The following is a 13,226-nucleotide window of genomic DNA, read 5'->3' as shown; positions in this document are numbered from 1 at the left end:
AAATTAGAAAACAATAAAATTTACACATGAAAAAACATCTAATTTTGCACACAAGTCTGAGCAGTTCCTTATGATAGATTTCTTGTTGTGGAATGGAAGTGAAGGTCATCAGAGTCAAGGAAGTCACAGAACTTTTTAGCTGAGTAGTTAAATGAGTGATCCATTGGGTAAATGGAAATCCCCCACATGATAGCAGGAGTTGAGGCAGAACCAAAAGATGAGTGACAAAGTGCCCAAATGAATTTGAAAAAATCACCAAGAGGTAAACAGATGACAGAAGTGAAGGGACATCAATTCAGAAATTTAGAGCAATTAATTAACTAAAAGAATATGTAAATTGTGCTTAATTTTCACTGTAATAATAGAAGTATAACATCAATTTCTTAAGTGTGATAGCCAAATTGTCAATAAATGTTTATTGACCAATTAATAAAAAGTTCTAACCACTTAACATCTTCCTAGCTTGATCAAACCAGCTTGAAGGAACACCTGCATAGAAGCTTCAATACCAGGATACATAAGATATATAAATTCAAAAACAGAATGTCTACATAATTCAAGTAAATAAATGAATATGAAATAGAGGAAGCTGGCCAATCCATCTCCTTATTGTGTCCTATTATCCTTTACAGGCTGATCTTTACTTACACAGGTTTCATCCACACATTGACAAAATAAGTATGGCCAGATTTAGGTTGCTTTGTACTATAATTCAATATTGTTTTTTGTTATTCTGACCATCCTTGTACTTGATCTCAAACTGCTAAAATCTATTATAAACAGCATGGAAAGTTTTCAGAGAACTGTATGGTATATTTTATTGCAGAAAAGCTTAAAGAAAACAAAAAACCCTAATAAGTAGAATTGTTTTTTCCTGGGAAATGAGAATGAGTTTTTGAACTCTGCAACAAAAGACAGACTTTTAGTTTAATGCTAATAAAACCAACCTGTAATTTTAGCTGCCTTTTCTTCTTGGTTCACTCTGTTCTCATCATCGTCTTCATTATCTTCTTCAAAGTCATCTAAATTGCCAATGTCGGCCTGCTTCATACTCATCAAACTAGCCAAACTTTGCATGTCTTCGTCTCTACATCAGTGATTCAAAATATAACACATTATATTAAACGACAGTTAGAAAAATGATGGTTCTTAAGAAAATAATAAATTCCTTCTTTCTATAAGGTATGTCAATAAGTCTTTCTTATCAGTTGTACAAGAATATTGAAAAATCTACTCATATTCATTAATTTTTAAATGGCATGCTTAATTAGTAAAGAGCTAATAAGATTAAAAATTAACTGGTTAGATCAAAGACTTAAATCTAAACCTGAAACCATAAATATTCTAGAAGATAACATTGGAAAAGTCTTCTAGGTATTGACTTAAGCAAAGAGTTCATGACCAAGAACCCCAAAGCAAATGCAACAAAAACAAATAGATGGGACCTTATTAAACTAAAAAGCTTCTGCACAGCAAAAGAAATCATCAGCAGAATAAACAGACAACTCACAGAGTAGGAGAAAATATTCACAAACTATGCATCCAACAAAGGACTAATATCCAAAATCCACAAGGAAGTCAAACAAATCAGCAAGAAAAAAATGAAATAATCCCATCAAAAAGTGGGCTAAGGACATGAATAGACAATTCTTGTAAGAAGATATACCAACCGGGCGTGGTGGCTCACGCCTGTAATCCCAGCACTTTGGGAGGCCGAGGTGGGCGCTCACAAGGTCAGGAGTTCAACACCAGACTGACCAACATGGTGAAATACCGTCTCTACTAAAAAAACAAAAATTAGCTGGACATGGCAGCTTGCGCCTGTAATCCAAGCTACTCAGGAGGCTAAGGCAGGAGAATCACTTGAACCAAGGAGGCAGAAGATGCAGTGAGCCAAGAATGCGCTACTACACTCCAGCCTGGGCGACAGAGTGAGACTCTGTCTTAAAAAAAAAAGAAAGAAAAAGAAAAGAAGATATACAAATGACCAACAAACATGAGAAAATGCTCAACATCACTAATCATCAGGGAAATGCAAATCAAAACCACAGCGAGATACCACATTACTCCTGCAATAGTGGCCATAATTTAAGAATAAAACAAAATAGATGTTGGCATGGATGTGATGAAAAGAGAACAGTTTTACACTGCTAGTAAGAATGTAAACTGGTACAACCACTATGAAAACCAGTATGGAGATTCCTTAAAGAATTAAAAGCAGAACTACTGTCTGATCCAGGAATCCCACTGCAGGGTATCTACCCAGAAAAAAATAAGTTATTACAGGAAAAAGATACTTGTACATGCAATGTTTATAGTGGCATAATTTGCAATTGCAAAAATATGGAACCAGCCTAAAAGCCCATTGACCAATGAGCGGATAAGGAAAATGTGGTGTGTGTGTGTATATATATACACACACAGCATGGACTACTACTATATATATACATATATATATACACACACACACACACACCAAAAAAACATGGAATACTCCTCAGCCTTAAAAAGGAACAAAATAATGGCATTTGCAGCAACCTGGATGGAATGGAGACCACTATTCTAAGTGAAGTAACTCAGGAATGAAAAACCAAACATCGTATGTTCTCACGTTTAAGTAGCAGCTCAGCTACGAGGATGCAAAAGCATAGTAATAATATAATGGACTTTGGAGACTTGCGGGGAAGAGTGGGAGGGGTGTGAGGGATAAAAGACTACATACTGAGTACCGTGTACACTGCTCAAGAGATGGGTGCACCAATATCTCAGAAATCATCACTAAAGAACTTTCCTATGCAACCAAACACCACCTGCTTCCCCGTAATTATTGAAATAAAATAATAATAAAAAAATTAACTGGTTAGGAATTAGTTCAATTCTGTGCTGTAGATATATATGGAAGACTAAAATATTCTTTTCTTTTTTTTTCAGACAGGGTCTCACTCTATAAGCCAGGCTGGCTGGAGTGCAGCAGTGTGAACATGGCTCACTGCATCCTCCTGGACTCAAGCAATCATCCCACCTTAGCCTCCTGAGTAGCTGGGACCGCAGGCATGGAGCACCATGCCCAGCTAATTTTTAAAATTTTTGTAGAGAGGGGGTCTTGCCATTGTGGTTCAGGCTGGTCTCAAACTCCTGGGCTCAAGTGATTCTCCCACCTCAGGCTCCCAAAGTGTTGGGATTACAGGTGTGAACCACTGTGCCTTGCCTAAAATTTTCTTCAAGGAATTAAAGTACGGTTTCCTGAGCATTAAGTCTGGAAACAAAAACTTGTTTCAAAAAACAGCGAGACAGTTTGCAAATCAGATAAGATCTAGAGTTTAAAGTACTCAAACTTCCCAAAGGAATTAGAACAAGATTTTAAATCTGAAGTCCATGTAGGCTTTTGAGTTTGTGGGTAGGAGGGAAACAAAGTGGTAAACCCCTGTAAATCACATTTAAATCTTGTCTAAATGTGCATTGTTTTTCCAACAGGGCCATAACCTCCCAAAAGTGAAGAAACTCTTACATCAGGAAAAGCGCTTTAAAAACACAGTCAAACAGTTTTAAGAGTTACAAGATAAAAAAATTACCTTGGCTGACTGTAAGTTAAATACCATGTATTCGATAAATATAAACTTTTTAAAACGTTTTAAGTATTTTAAGTATAAATTTATAAACTTTATATTAAGTATTCTAAAAGTCAAATCATTTATATTTTCATCATGTATTATTTTCACCTTAAATTTCAAATAAACTACAGTGAATGAAATATGTATCTATTATTTAAAAATTAATTTTTACTTTGCTACACCTCCCCCAAATTCAGAAAGTCAAATTAAGATACTGTTTCTTTGTAAAGTAATGCTTAATATGCCATTATCTTCTAAATATAGTATGGCTTTACAGACTAAACTGGTTTTTAAAAATTCTTTGCATTTTATCTCATATAAGCCTTAGAGTTAACAAAGTCATTTCCCCTTTTAAAAATAAATTTAGTGACACAAAGTTTTCACGAGCAAAAAAGTTGTATTACCTTACGTGAATGTCTTACAAATTGCTCTCTTATCAACAGGAGACAATTTCAAAATGTCATTCTTAAAATGTTAACTTGCTGGTTGGGCGCAGTGGTTCACACCTGTAATCCCAACACTTTGGGAGGCCGAGGCGGGCGGATCACTTAAGGTCAAGAGTTCGAGACCAGCCTGGCCAACATGGTGAAACCCCGCCTCTACCAAAAATATAAAAAATTAGCCAGGCGTGGTGGTGCACACCTGTAATCCCAGCTACTCAGGAGGCTGAGGCAGGAGAATCGCTTGAACCCAGGAGGTGGAGGTTGCAGTGAGCCAAGATCGTGCCACTGCACTCCAGCCTGGGTGACAGAGTGAGATTCTGTCTCCAAAAATAAAAAATAAAAAAAAGTTAACTTGCTTAATTTCATACCACTTTAATTTCCTCATATTTTAACCCTGAATATTTTTCTTTGGGGAAGGTAAAAAGGCAAAGAAGAAAGAGGTAGAGAGGGAGTTTAGGGTGTCCGGAAAGAATTCCTTTTCAATTCAAATTGAGACATTTGGTTTGGCTGAATTTCTTCTCACCCAGATTCCCATGAATGGTGCTGATTCACTTACAGCTTTTGCCCAGTGGAAGGAAGTCCACCCTCAAAAGATCTTCTCTGAATTTGTTTCACTTCTTCCTGTGTTTCCTTTCCTTTTATTTTGGCTTAAACTTCAGGGTAAGAACTTTATTTTTAATTACTCAGTATTTAAGTCTATAATTTAAGGTCCTGAGACAAAAGACTAAGATGCTTCCATTCTGCACTGTCTCCCTACCACACTGGCTTAGAATCCAACTTTCCAGAGAGGAGGCTTACTGTTATCTAACAAGTCATGTGTTGACATGTAGATGAGTGTTCAAACATCTCATGTGACTGACGCACAGAATCCAGTCTAATCAGTCATGTAGACACAGCCAATTATAGTAACCACATTCCAATAGGTCAAATACATTCAGAACTGTGATTCAGATTAGCTAAAATGTTCACAGCTATCTCTTTCCCCTCACCTTTTAAGTCTAGGTATAGAATTTCCATTTCTCCTGTTTCTTCATCTTCCACTCCACTCAGGTACGAACCCTTTCACAACACCCGTAACATTAACTTACCCCTGACTTGATTGTATGCAATAACTAGGGTGAATCTTACTTTTTTCCCCCTTTTGTAGGTATGTTCACCTCATTTTGTCACATTAGAGTTTTACTCTTTGAAGAGACTAGAACTGAATCTAGAAATCCTTGTGCAATGCGGACTCAGTGCTTAAAAAGTGATTTTTGAAAAGAAAATGATTACCATCATTTTCTAACTGTACTTTCCTACATAATTTTTGGAAGGTTGAGCCAAGGAATATGATTTGGCAACAGTTCCCTTAATTATTTCATCCCTTTTATCCTAAACTTTTCGTTTTGGGTTCCTCTCATGTCTCAATTGCATCAAACAGTTCTACACATTAAACTGTGTGTACTTCAGAGTACACACTACTACACTGAAGACACTGAAATATAAAACACTTATAATATCCTAAAATATTCAATTTAAATTTTGAAACCAGCTGTGATCACTTTTATATTACTGTACATTCTCTGGAGTCAAGAGACTACTTATAAGTAACAAGGAGTTCCCTTAACTCAGCCTCTGAAACAAAGAATGGCAAAAATGATTGGTATGCTGTAAGATGTTCAACTGTTGCCAGTCTACTGAGTCAAAAGCTATGGTGTACTGAAACACAATGTAAGGCAGGTTATTTGACAAAAGAAACTTACGTGGCTTTTCCTTCCCTCAGGAAGATGCAAGATAATGAAAACTGAAGAGTGGCAGATACAACTTTTTTAGATAATGGCTTGAATTTTAACTTGACATCAGTCTGAGTTGGCATAGGGCTTGCATACTGTTTCATATTGATGCTGCTAGTAGCAAGAGCTTTCCTTCGACCAGAAGGGGATTCCTGGAAGATTAAAGAAAAAAAAAAGTATGTAATTTTGAGTTATTTTACAGTCAAATATTTTACAGTACAATTTTAATAATAAATCAAATAATAATTGAAAACTTCCTTCTCCTATTAAATTCCTATCACACAATAACTAAATAAAATTACAATGAAGATGTATCACAGCTTTTATATTTATAAGTAAGGCAGATATGCAATTGGAAAGAGGTAACCCAGGCAGAAACAAGAGAAGATTAGAACAACCCTAAACACCAGAAAAGGAGAAGCAAGGAATGAAAATTAGGACAGAAAGACTCCAGAGTTACTATGAGAAGAGGATCCAATACAGGGCTAGGCATCAACAAATACTCAACAGTTGTTTTCCTTGCTTTGATTACATTTAATGTAACCTAATGATATTTCTCCTTTTTAAATGCCTATGATTATTTATAGAACTTCCAGCCTTGGTGGCATTCTACTTTTTTTTTTTTTTTTTTTGGTCTAAAATATCTGAATTCTATGTATCCTGTAATTTGAGTCTTATTTCTTCCCCAGGCCTTTTTTTTATTGTGTCAGTCCATAGTTCTCTCTCCCATAAAAGCACATATATCATAAAAGAAACAGTTGGCTTTCTGATCCTATGCCTAGACACCACTGACTCCGGCAGATCTCAAGAATTCTTCTCAACACTGCTATTGCCAATTCATCAGAAACAGAACACAAAATGAAACCTATTTGCTATTAAAAGTACTTAACATTCCATTACTAAACCTATTGTGTTTCTTAACTATACTTTACAGAATAATAGCCTAGGAGAACAATGAAAACAGGACAGCAAAATACTGGTTGTGCATTAACTTTGTACAAGACATCATGTAAATTCTGGGGAGATATGATGAATAAGACATAATCTCTGCAGGTTCTATGGCAAAGGGAAAATTTTAGATGTAGGATAATGTGTAAATAACATAAATCAGAGATCATGTACCACTATTTCTTGTAGTTTACTGATACGGGAGTTAAGACCAAAATTTAAATCTTAATTTTCAAGCTGTGTGACTGTGGGCAAGTCAGAAAACTTGAGTCTCAGTAACCTTCTCTATAAAATAAGGAGTCTAAACAGAAATCCATTCAAGTTCTATAATTATTTTCCACAAAATTATTCAATTTTCAAACCAAGGTAAGAAAAACTACCATTAATACCTTTGAACTATTATTTAATAAATCTTTATTTCTTCTATGTTTGAAAAATTTGCTTAAAATAAGGATACACTAATTTAATCAAAATATTAAAACAGTCTTTAAAAAAAACCCTGATATTTCTACCCAACGGAACAAGTAAAAATGTAATGTAGTATCCCTAAAGAATACCTTATTTTAAAATGTGGTCTTATCTGACAGATTATGCACAGCAATAATATACAGAACTATTAGTGCATGTAGATACCTTATGAATGAATTTCAAAAATGCATCAAGCACTTGAGAAGGATTTAAGCCCTCTCAGAAGAAATACTTAAGAATATGCAAATATCCTCAACTGAATCAAGTTGAACAGATGTGACTATACCAAACAATATAAGTGTTCTTTCCCTGGTCGCTACTGTCAATCAAAGAATAAGATTAAGGTCCAAGGTTCTGACAATGAGCAAAACGAAAAAGTACGATCAGAGAGTATCAATTTGTTACAATGATATGAACAATAATCTCTCATTGTACCTTTAGAATAGCTAACAATTTCCACATATAATATAGAATTTAAAGCCTCTGTTTTGAAAGAATGAGATATAAACTGTCACATATTATTTTCAGTTTTTGTTAAACAAATCTGTTTCACAAAGTATGGCATTGATCCCTTGATATAATTATTTAATTTTATAACAAAATAAGCTATAAAAACTAAGATAATGTAGAAATGAGCATAATTTTAAAAACTTAGTTTAAGAATGGTTCTGCAAGAGTCTAGATTTTGTATCATATTCTGCCAATTCCGTTTTTTAGAGTAAAAAGTATGCAGAAAAATTTTTCTGCTGAACTCATGTTCATGGCAAAAAAAAAAAGTGTTTTTTAAGCATCTGGTAAATCAGTGTCTTTGAAACAATAGGTAACAAAAGCTACTAAATTCTAAATACAATCAGCTGTACTACTTAAGCAATTATTTGCTTAGGAACAATGCAAAGAGCCCTTTCTGAGGTCTGGTCAGCTAAGTAGAAGAGAGCTCTCTTGAGTCTATGATATCCATTCCCACTATCAGTTAACACAGGACCTCACTAGAGTCTGTGTCCTTAATATACTATGTCCTTGATACAATGGCTCCCTTTCGGGAAAAGGAATTTGAGTGGTGTTCATAGTAATTCTCCACCTAGCTCAGACATTGTTCTCTCCTTAAAATTAGCTATCTCAGAAAATACATTTTAAGAAGAATAGTAATGAGGGAAAATATGGGGATCTTTCACAGCTCTAACCCAACTCAATGAATTTTCATTCTTTATAACCACGAAGTCTAAATCTGTACCCACCCAAGATGGACATCACTGCTATGATCAGTTCTATAAGAGGAATGAAATAACTGACTGCACTCAAACAAGCATGTCTTTTGGATCCTATAGTCCTTCTTAAACGGACTAGGGATCAGCCAGGGAGAGACAGTTTAGAGAGAATTACTATTATTGCTGCCAGGGTCCTAATGCTACTTCAGATCATATGTGGGTTGGACAAAAGAACAAGAATGAGAGAAAAAAGAATAAGAGGAACTAGTAGAAAATGAAAGTTTGGAAATAAGAGTCAATAAAAAAGTGAATGTTGAATATCTGTCTGAATATCTGTCTCTGGGCCTATGTTTAAATATCTGTTTGTATGTGCATCTGGCAGTATTTTTGAAATTAGTTCAAAATCCCTACAGCAAAGCTTTTTTTTTTTTTTTTTTTTTTTTTTTGAGACGGAGTCTCGCTCTGCCGCCCAGGCTGGAGTGCAGTGGCCGGATCTCAGCTCACTGCAAGCTCCGCCTCCCGGGTTCACGCCATTCTCCTGCCTCAGCCTCCTGAGTAGCTGGGACTACAGGCGCCCGCCACCGCGCCCGGCTAGTTTTTTGTATTTTTTAGTAGAGACGGGGTTTCACCGTGTTAGCCAGGATGGTCTCGATCTCCTGACCTCGTGATCCGCCCGTCTCGGCCTCCCAAAGTGCTGGGATTACAGGCTAGAGCCACCGCGCCCGGCAGCAAAGGTTCTTAAACTTTAAAGTTTATTAAAAACCAAAAACAAAATTAAGAAACATTATTAAAACTGTTAATGCCTGGATCCCACCACTAGAGATCCTAAATTAGTAGACCTAAAGATGGACTTAGGAATCTGACTACTGAAAAGTAATATCCCCCACCTCCACACAAGTACACCACCACTACCAGGAGATTCTGATCCAGTTAATCTAAAATCATATTTTCAGAAACACTTCCCCTAAGTTATTACACAAAATTATTTTAATTTAAAAATGTCACTCATTTTTCATAACTATTCTCATTGTCAGAAAAAGACTTAGCCTATATATTTCCATTTCTTTGAAATACAGCCTATTGTAGTTGGAATCAGACAAACCTGGATTCGAATGTGGCACCAGCACTTATTCACTGGTTAATCTTTGGCAGATTTCTTCATGTATCTAAGCCTCAGTTTCACACTCTCAGACTGGCAAATATTTTGTAAAGCTGGACGTTACCAAGTGTTGATAAGAATGTGAAACAACGCAAACTCTCTTATACTGCTGGAGAGTTTCAACTGATATGGGAGACTTTAACATCCTACTGTCAACATCAGACAGATCAATGAGACAGAAAGTTAACAAGGATATCCAGGAATTGAACTTTCTACAATTTACCTATCCATTTTATTGTTGATGGACATATGGGTTGAAGCAGGTTTGCTTTTTTTGCTTTTTTGAGATGGAGTGCCGCTCTGTCACCCAGGCTGGAGTGCAGTGGCACAATCTCGGCTATAGCCTATGGCTCTGAGGCTACAAACCTGTACAGCATGTTACTGTACTAAATACTGCATGCAATTCTAACACAATGGTAAGTTTTGTGTATCTAAACATATTTAAACATGGAAAAGGTGCAGTAAAAATACAGGTGTACCATTTAAAAAACTTTTTAAATGGCGTGCCTATAGGGCACTAACATGAATGGAGTTGCAGGCAGGAAGTTGCTCTGGTTAAGTCAGTGAGTGAGTGGTGAGTGAATGTGAAGGCCTAGGACATTACTGTACACCCACCACTCATTCACTGACTTAACCAGAGCAACTTCCAGCCTGCAAGTTCCATTCATGTTAGTGCCCTATACAGGCATACCATTTAAAAAGTTTTTTAATGGTACACCTGTATTTTTCACAAATGTTCCATGGGTACTTAAAAAATATTTAACTGCTGTGTATATACTGCTGTCCACTTTTATGACAGGAGCATTTTTATGTAAAATCACTTATAGTACCAAATTATTATATTCTCTATGTGATAAGGAAAGTAGGAGTAGAAATTTTCAAATGTGAGATCATGGAATATTTTACTAAAGTGCACGAATCAAGGAACGAATAAGTGAAAGAGCTGAGGAGCCGCTCATAATCTGGGCAAAATTCCCAGTAATAAACCTTATAATAAACCTCTTTTTTCAATTTACCACCCCTCCCTCTGAACACACACACACTCTTACACAATTTTGAGTACACTGTATATGTACTTGATACTGTATTTTCTCTCAACTGGATTAATGCAATATCCTTTAAACTAATCTTGCTGCTCCTGCCTTTGCCCTGCAATTATTCCCGACACAGAAACTATGATGATCCTGGTAAAGCCAGATTATCTCATTCCTCTATTCAAAAGCCTTCAATTGCCCCAGAGTAAAAGCCAAAAAGCCCTTACTGGACCAATAGGCCCTATACCACCAGGGCTTCCTGACTTTGCTCTTTGATCTTATCGACTATGCTATTGCTCTATCTTTTTTTCTGCCCCAATATACTGGCCTCCTTACTTTCTCCAATGCACCAGGTATGCGTCTCCCTTAGAGGCTCTGCACTTGCTATTTCCATTACTAGGAATGTTCTTCTCATAGATATTATATGGCTAGCTCACCCACTTCCTTCAAGTCTTTTACTAAAACTCACTCTCCCAGAGAGGCCATCTCTACCCACCTTACCTAAAATTTCAACCACACTTCCAATACACATATTTCATATTCCCCTTTACTTTTTCTCCTTAGCTTACGTGAGCAAATATGCAAATATGGTTTCCTTGCTCACCACTTTATCCTAGCCCTAGAACCACAGCATACAGCCATTGCTTAATAAATACTTGTTAAGTGAATGAAGTGTAATTCTAGGACTTATAACACTTCAAAGTACCTTTACATCATTAGTTTCTTCTGTTCAAGATTTTTTGCACATTCCTTTATCGTACCTCTCCTAAACAGGAGAAAAAGATGCGAGGTAACAAGAACTGTACAGTCTGTTTCCATTTGTACAGCTGGGCAGAGGTTTCTCCAAGCCAGAAAGGGCATAAACAGGTAGAAGGGACCCTGTGTGTGTGGAGAAATGGAGCAAAATAGGTATTCCTTCATTTGGTTTATGTCGGGGGAAAAAGGAGTGAAGGCAGTGAGTCACTTCAGTAACACCTTGGAAAGCTATTCCAAAAGCACTGTGGGCAAATCAGATGCCAGAGACATTATAGAATTAGGAGAGTTAGGCGAGAAAAGAGCCCTGTCTTAAACCAGCTAAATCCATGACAACTCCATACACAGATTATCCCCTAACCGAAGCCACAGTCTTCGTTACAGGCTCCTCTTCCTCCTTCTGACATTTAACCTCCTCTTATTTTAGGACTGTCTCTTGTAAACAGCATATATCCAAAAACAATTTTAATACAGTCTGATAATCACTGGCTTTTACCTGGAGAGTTTAGACTAACAGTTCTCAAAGGTTTTTGTCTTAAGACCCTTTACACACTTTATTTGAGAACTTCAAAGAGCTTCTGTTTACGTGGGTTATATCTATCAATATTTACTCTACTAAAAGTTAAAAATCTAGAAAATATTTCATTCATTTAAAAATAACAAGTTCATATATTAACATGTTTTATGAAGAATAAATATACTTTCTATACAAAATAACGTAATAAGAAGAGTGTCTCTATTTTACATTTTTGTAAATCTCTTCAATGTCTTTATCTCTCTCTAAACTCTCTTTAATGTCTGGTTTAACAGACAGCTCTAGTCCTATATTCAATCTGTGATACAGATTGTTTTGGTTGAAGTGTATGAAGGAAAAAAATCAAGTATCACACAGATATGTAGCTGGAAAATATGGGAGTATTTTAATTACTCTTTTCAGATAATTTCAAGTCTTCATATTTGATTTTATACCAAAACTCAAGTAGTAGTTTCTTAAAGGCTAATGGTAACACAAAGCCTGAAACTTTATCAAGGAACTTTTTAAACTCTGTTACATTAAAATCCATTGCTCTATCAGGCATACTGAATGAATCTTTTATCCAGGCATGACTTTGCAACATTATAGTCATTTGAAAAATATTGATTCTCTGAATCATGTAGATATTGACACATTGCAATATATAATATCCCCAAAACATCACATTTGTTTGTATCTTCACCAATTCCATCAGAAAAATCTTCAAGCATTGGGAAACTATCAATCGCAAGGTCTCTAATTTTCAATTGAAAGCTCAAATTTTGTCACTGACATATAATTTCAGTTGCCTACCTTTAAGTGGCAGGCTCACTTTGCTCTGTTTCAATAAAATATTTGCCAAATACCCAAGGGTGAATAACCACAGTTAGTTTTTTCAAGTAAAAAGTGGTGTTCCAGGAAAAGTGGCTACTTCAAAACTCAAATAATCTCATAAGTGCTTTTTCCTGAATAACTTTGTCCTTCGCAATGCAGCATAATTTCTTTATGCATACTTTTCACTTTGTCACAGGGCATATTAAAAAGACTAATACTCTAGTGTTGAAATTTAGTGAAATTAAAAATTTTACCACAACATCAAGAACAGTCTTAAATGAAACCCATGTGAGGGCTAGCTCCTGGTAATAAATTTTCAAGGGTGATATTGCTTTGACCAACTAATGCTAAGAATAGAAGTGGCAGATTTTCTCATTCATTTCTATACAGTAAGTTTATTTCTTCTTCATCCTTACAGTGACAGTACAAATCTGGGATCTTAGCTTTATGCAACAAGGGGGTCTTATTAGATCTTCTACCTTGGA

The 13,226-nt window shown here is 35.8% G+C and overlaps 1 protein-coding gene across 15 annotated transcripts in view; it reads right to left on the bottom strand.

The window, feature by feature from the left end:
• EHBP1 (EH domain binding protein 1) overlaps window positions 1-13,226 on the bottom strand; it is a 324,971-nt gene that overhangs the window by 203,564 nt on the left and 108,181 nt on the right. For all 15 annotated transcript variants that reach the window (XM_025353914.1, XM_025353912.1, XM_025353916.1 and 12 more), the window contains exons 6-7: window positions 5,797-5,978; window positions 948-1,087 (exon numbers count right to left, since the gene is read on the bottom strand). In XM_025353914.1, the coding sequence (XP_025209699.1) occupies window positions 948-1,087; window positions 5,797-5,978 (322 nt within the window). The remainder of the gene's footprint in view (window positions 1-947; window positions 1,088-5,796; window positions 5,979-13,226) is intronic.

The sequence above is a fragment of the Theropithecus gelada genome, chromosome 13, assembly GCF_003255815.1.
Source record: "Theropithecus gelada isolate Dixy chromosome 13, Tgel_1.0, whole genome shotgun sequence".
NCBI lineage: Eukaryota > Metazoa > Chordata > Mammalia > Primates > Cercopithecidae > Theropithecus > Theropithecus gelada.
Note: the sequence above shows the minus strand (reverse complement) of the source record. Positions and strands in the feature narration are given on the sequence as shown.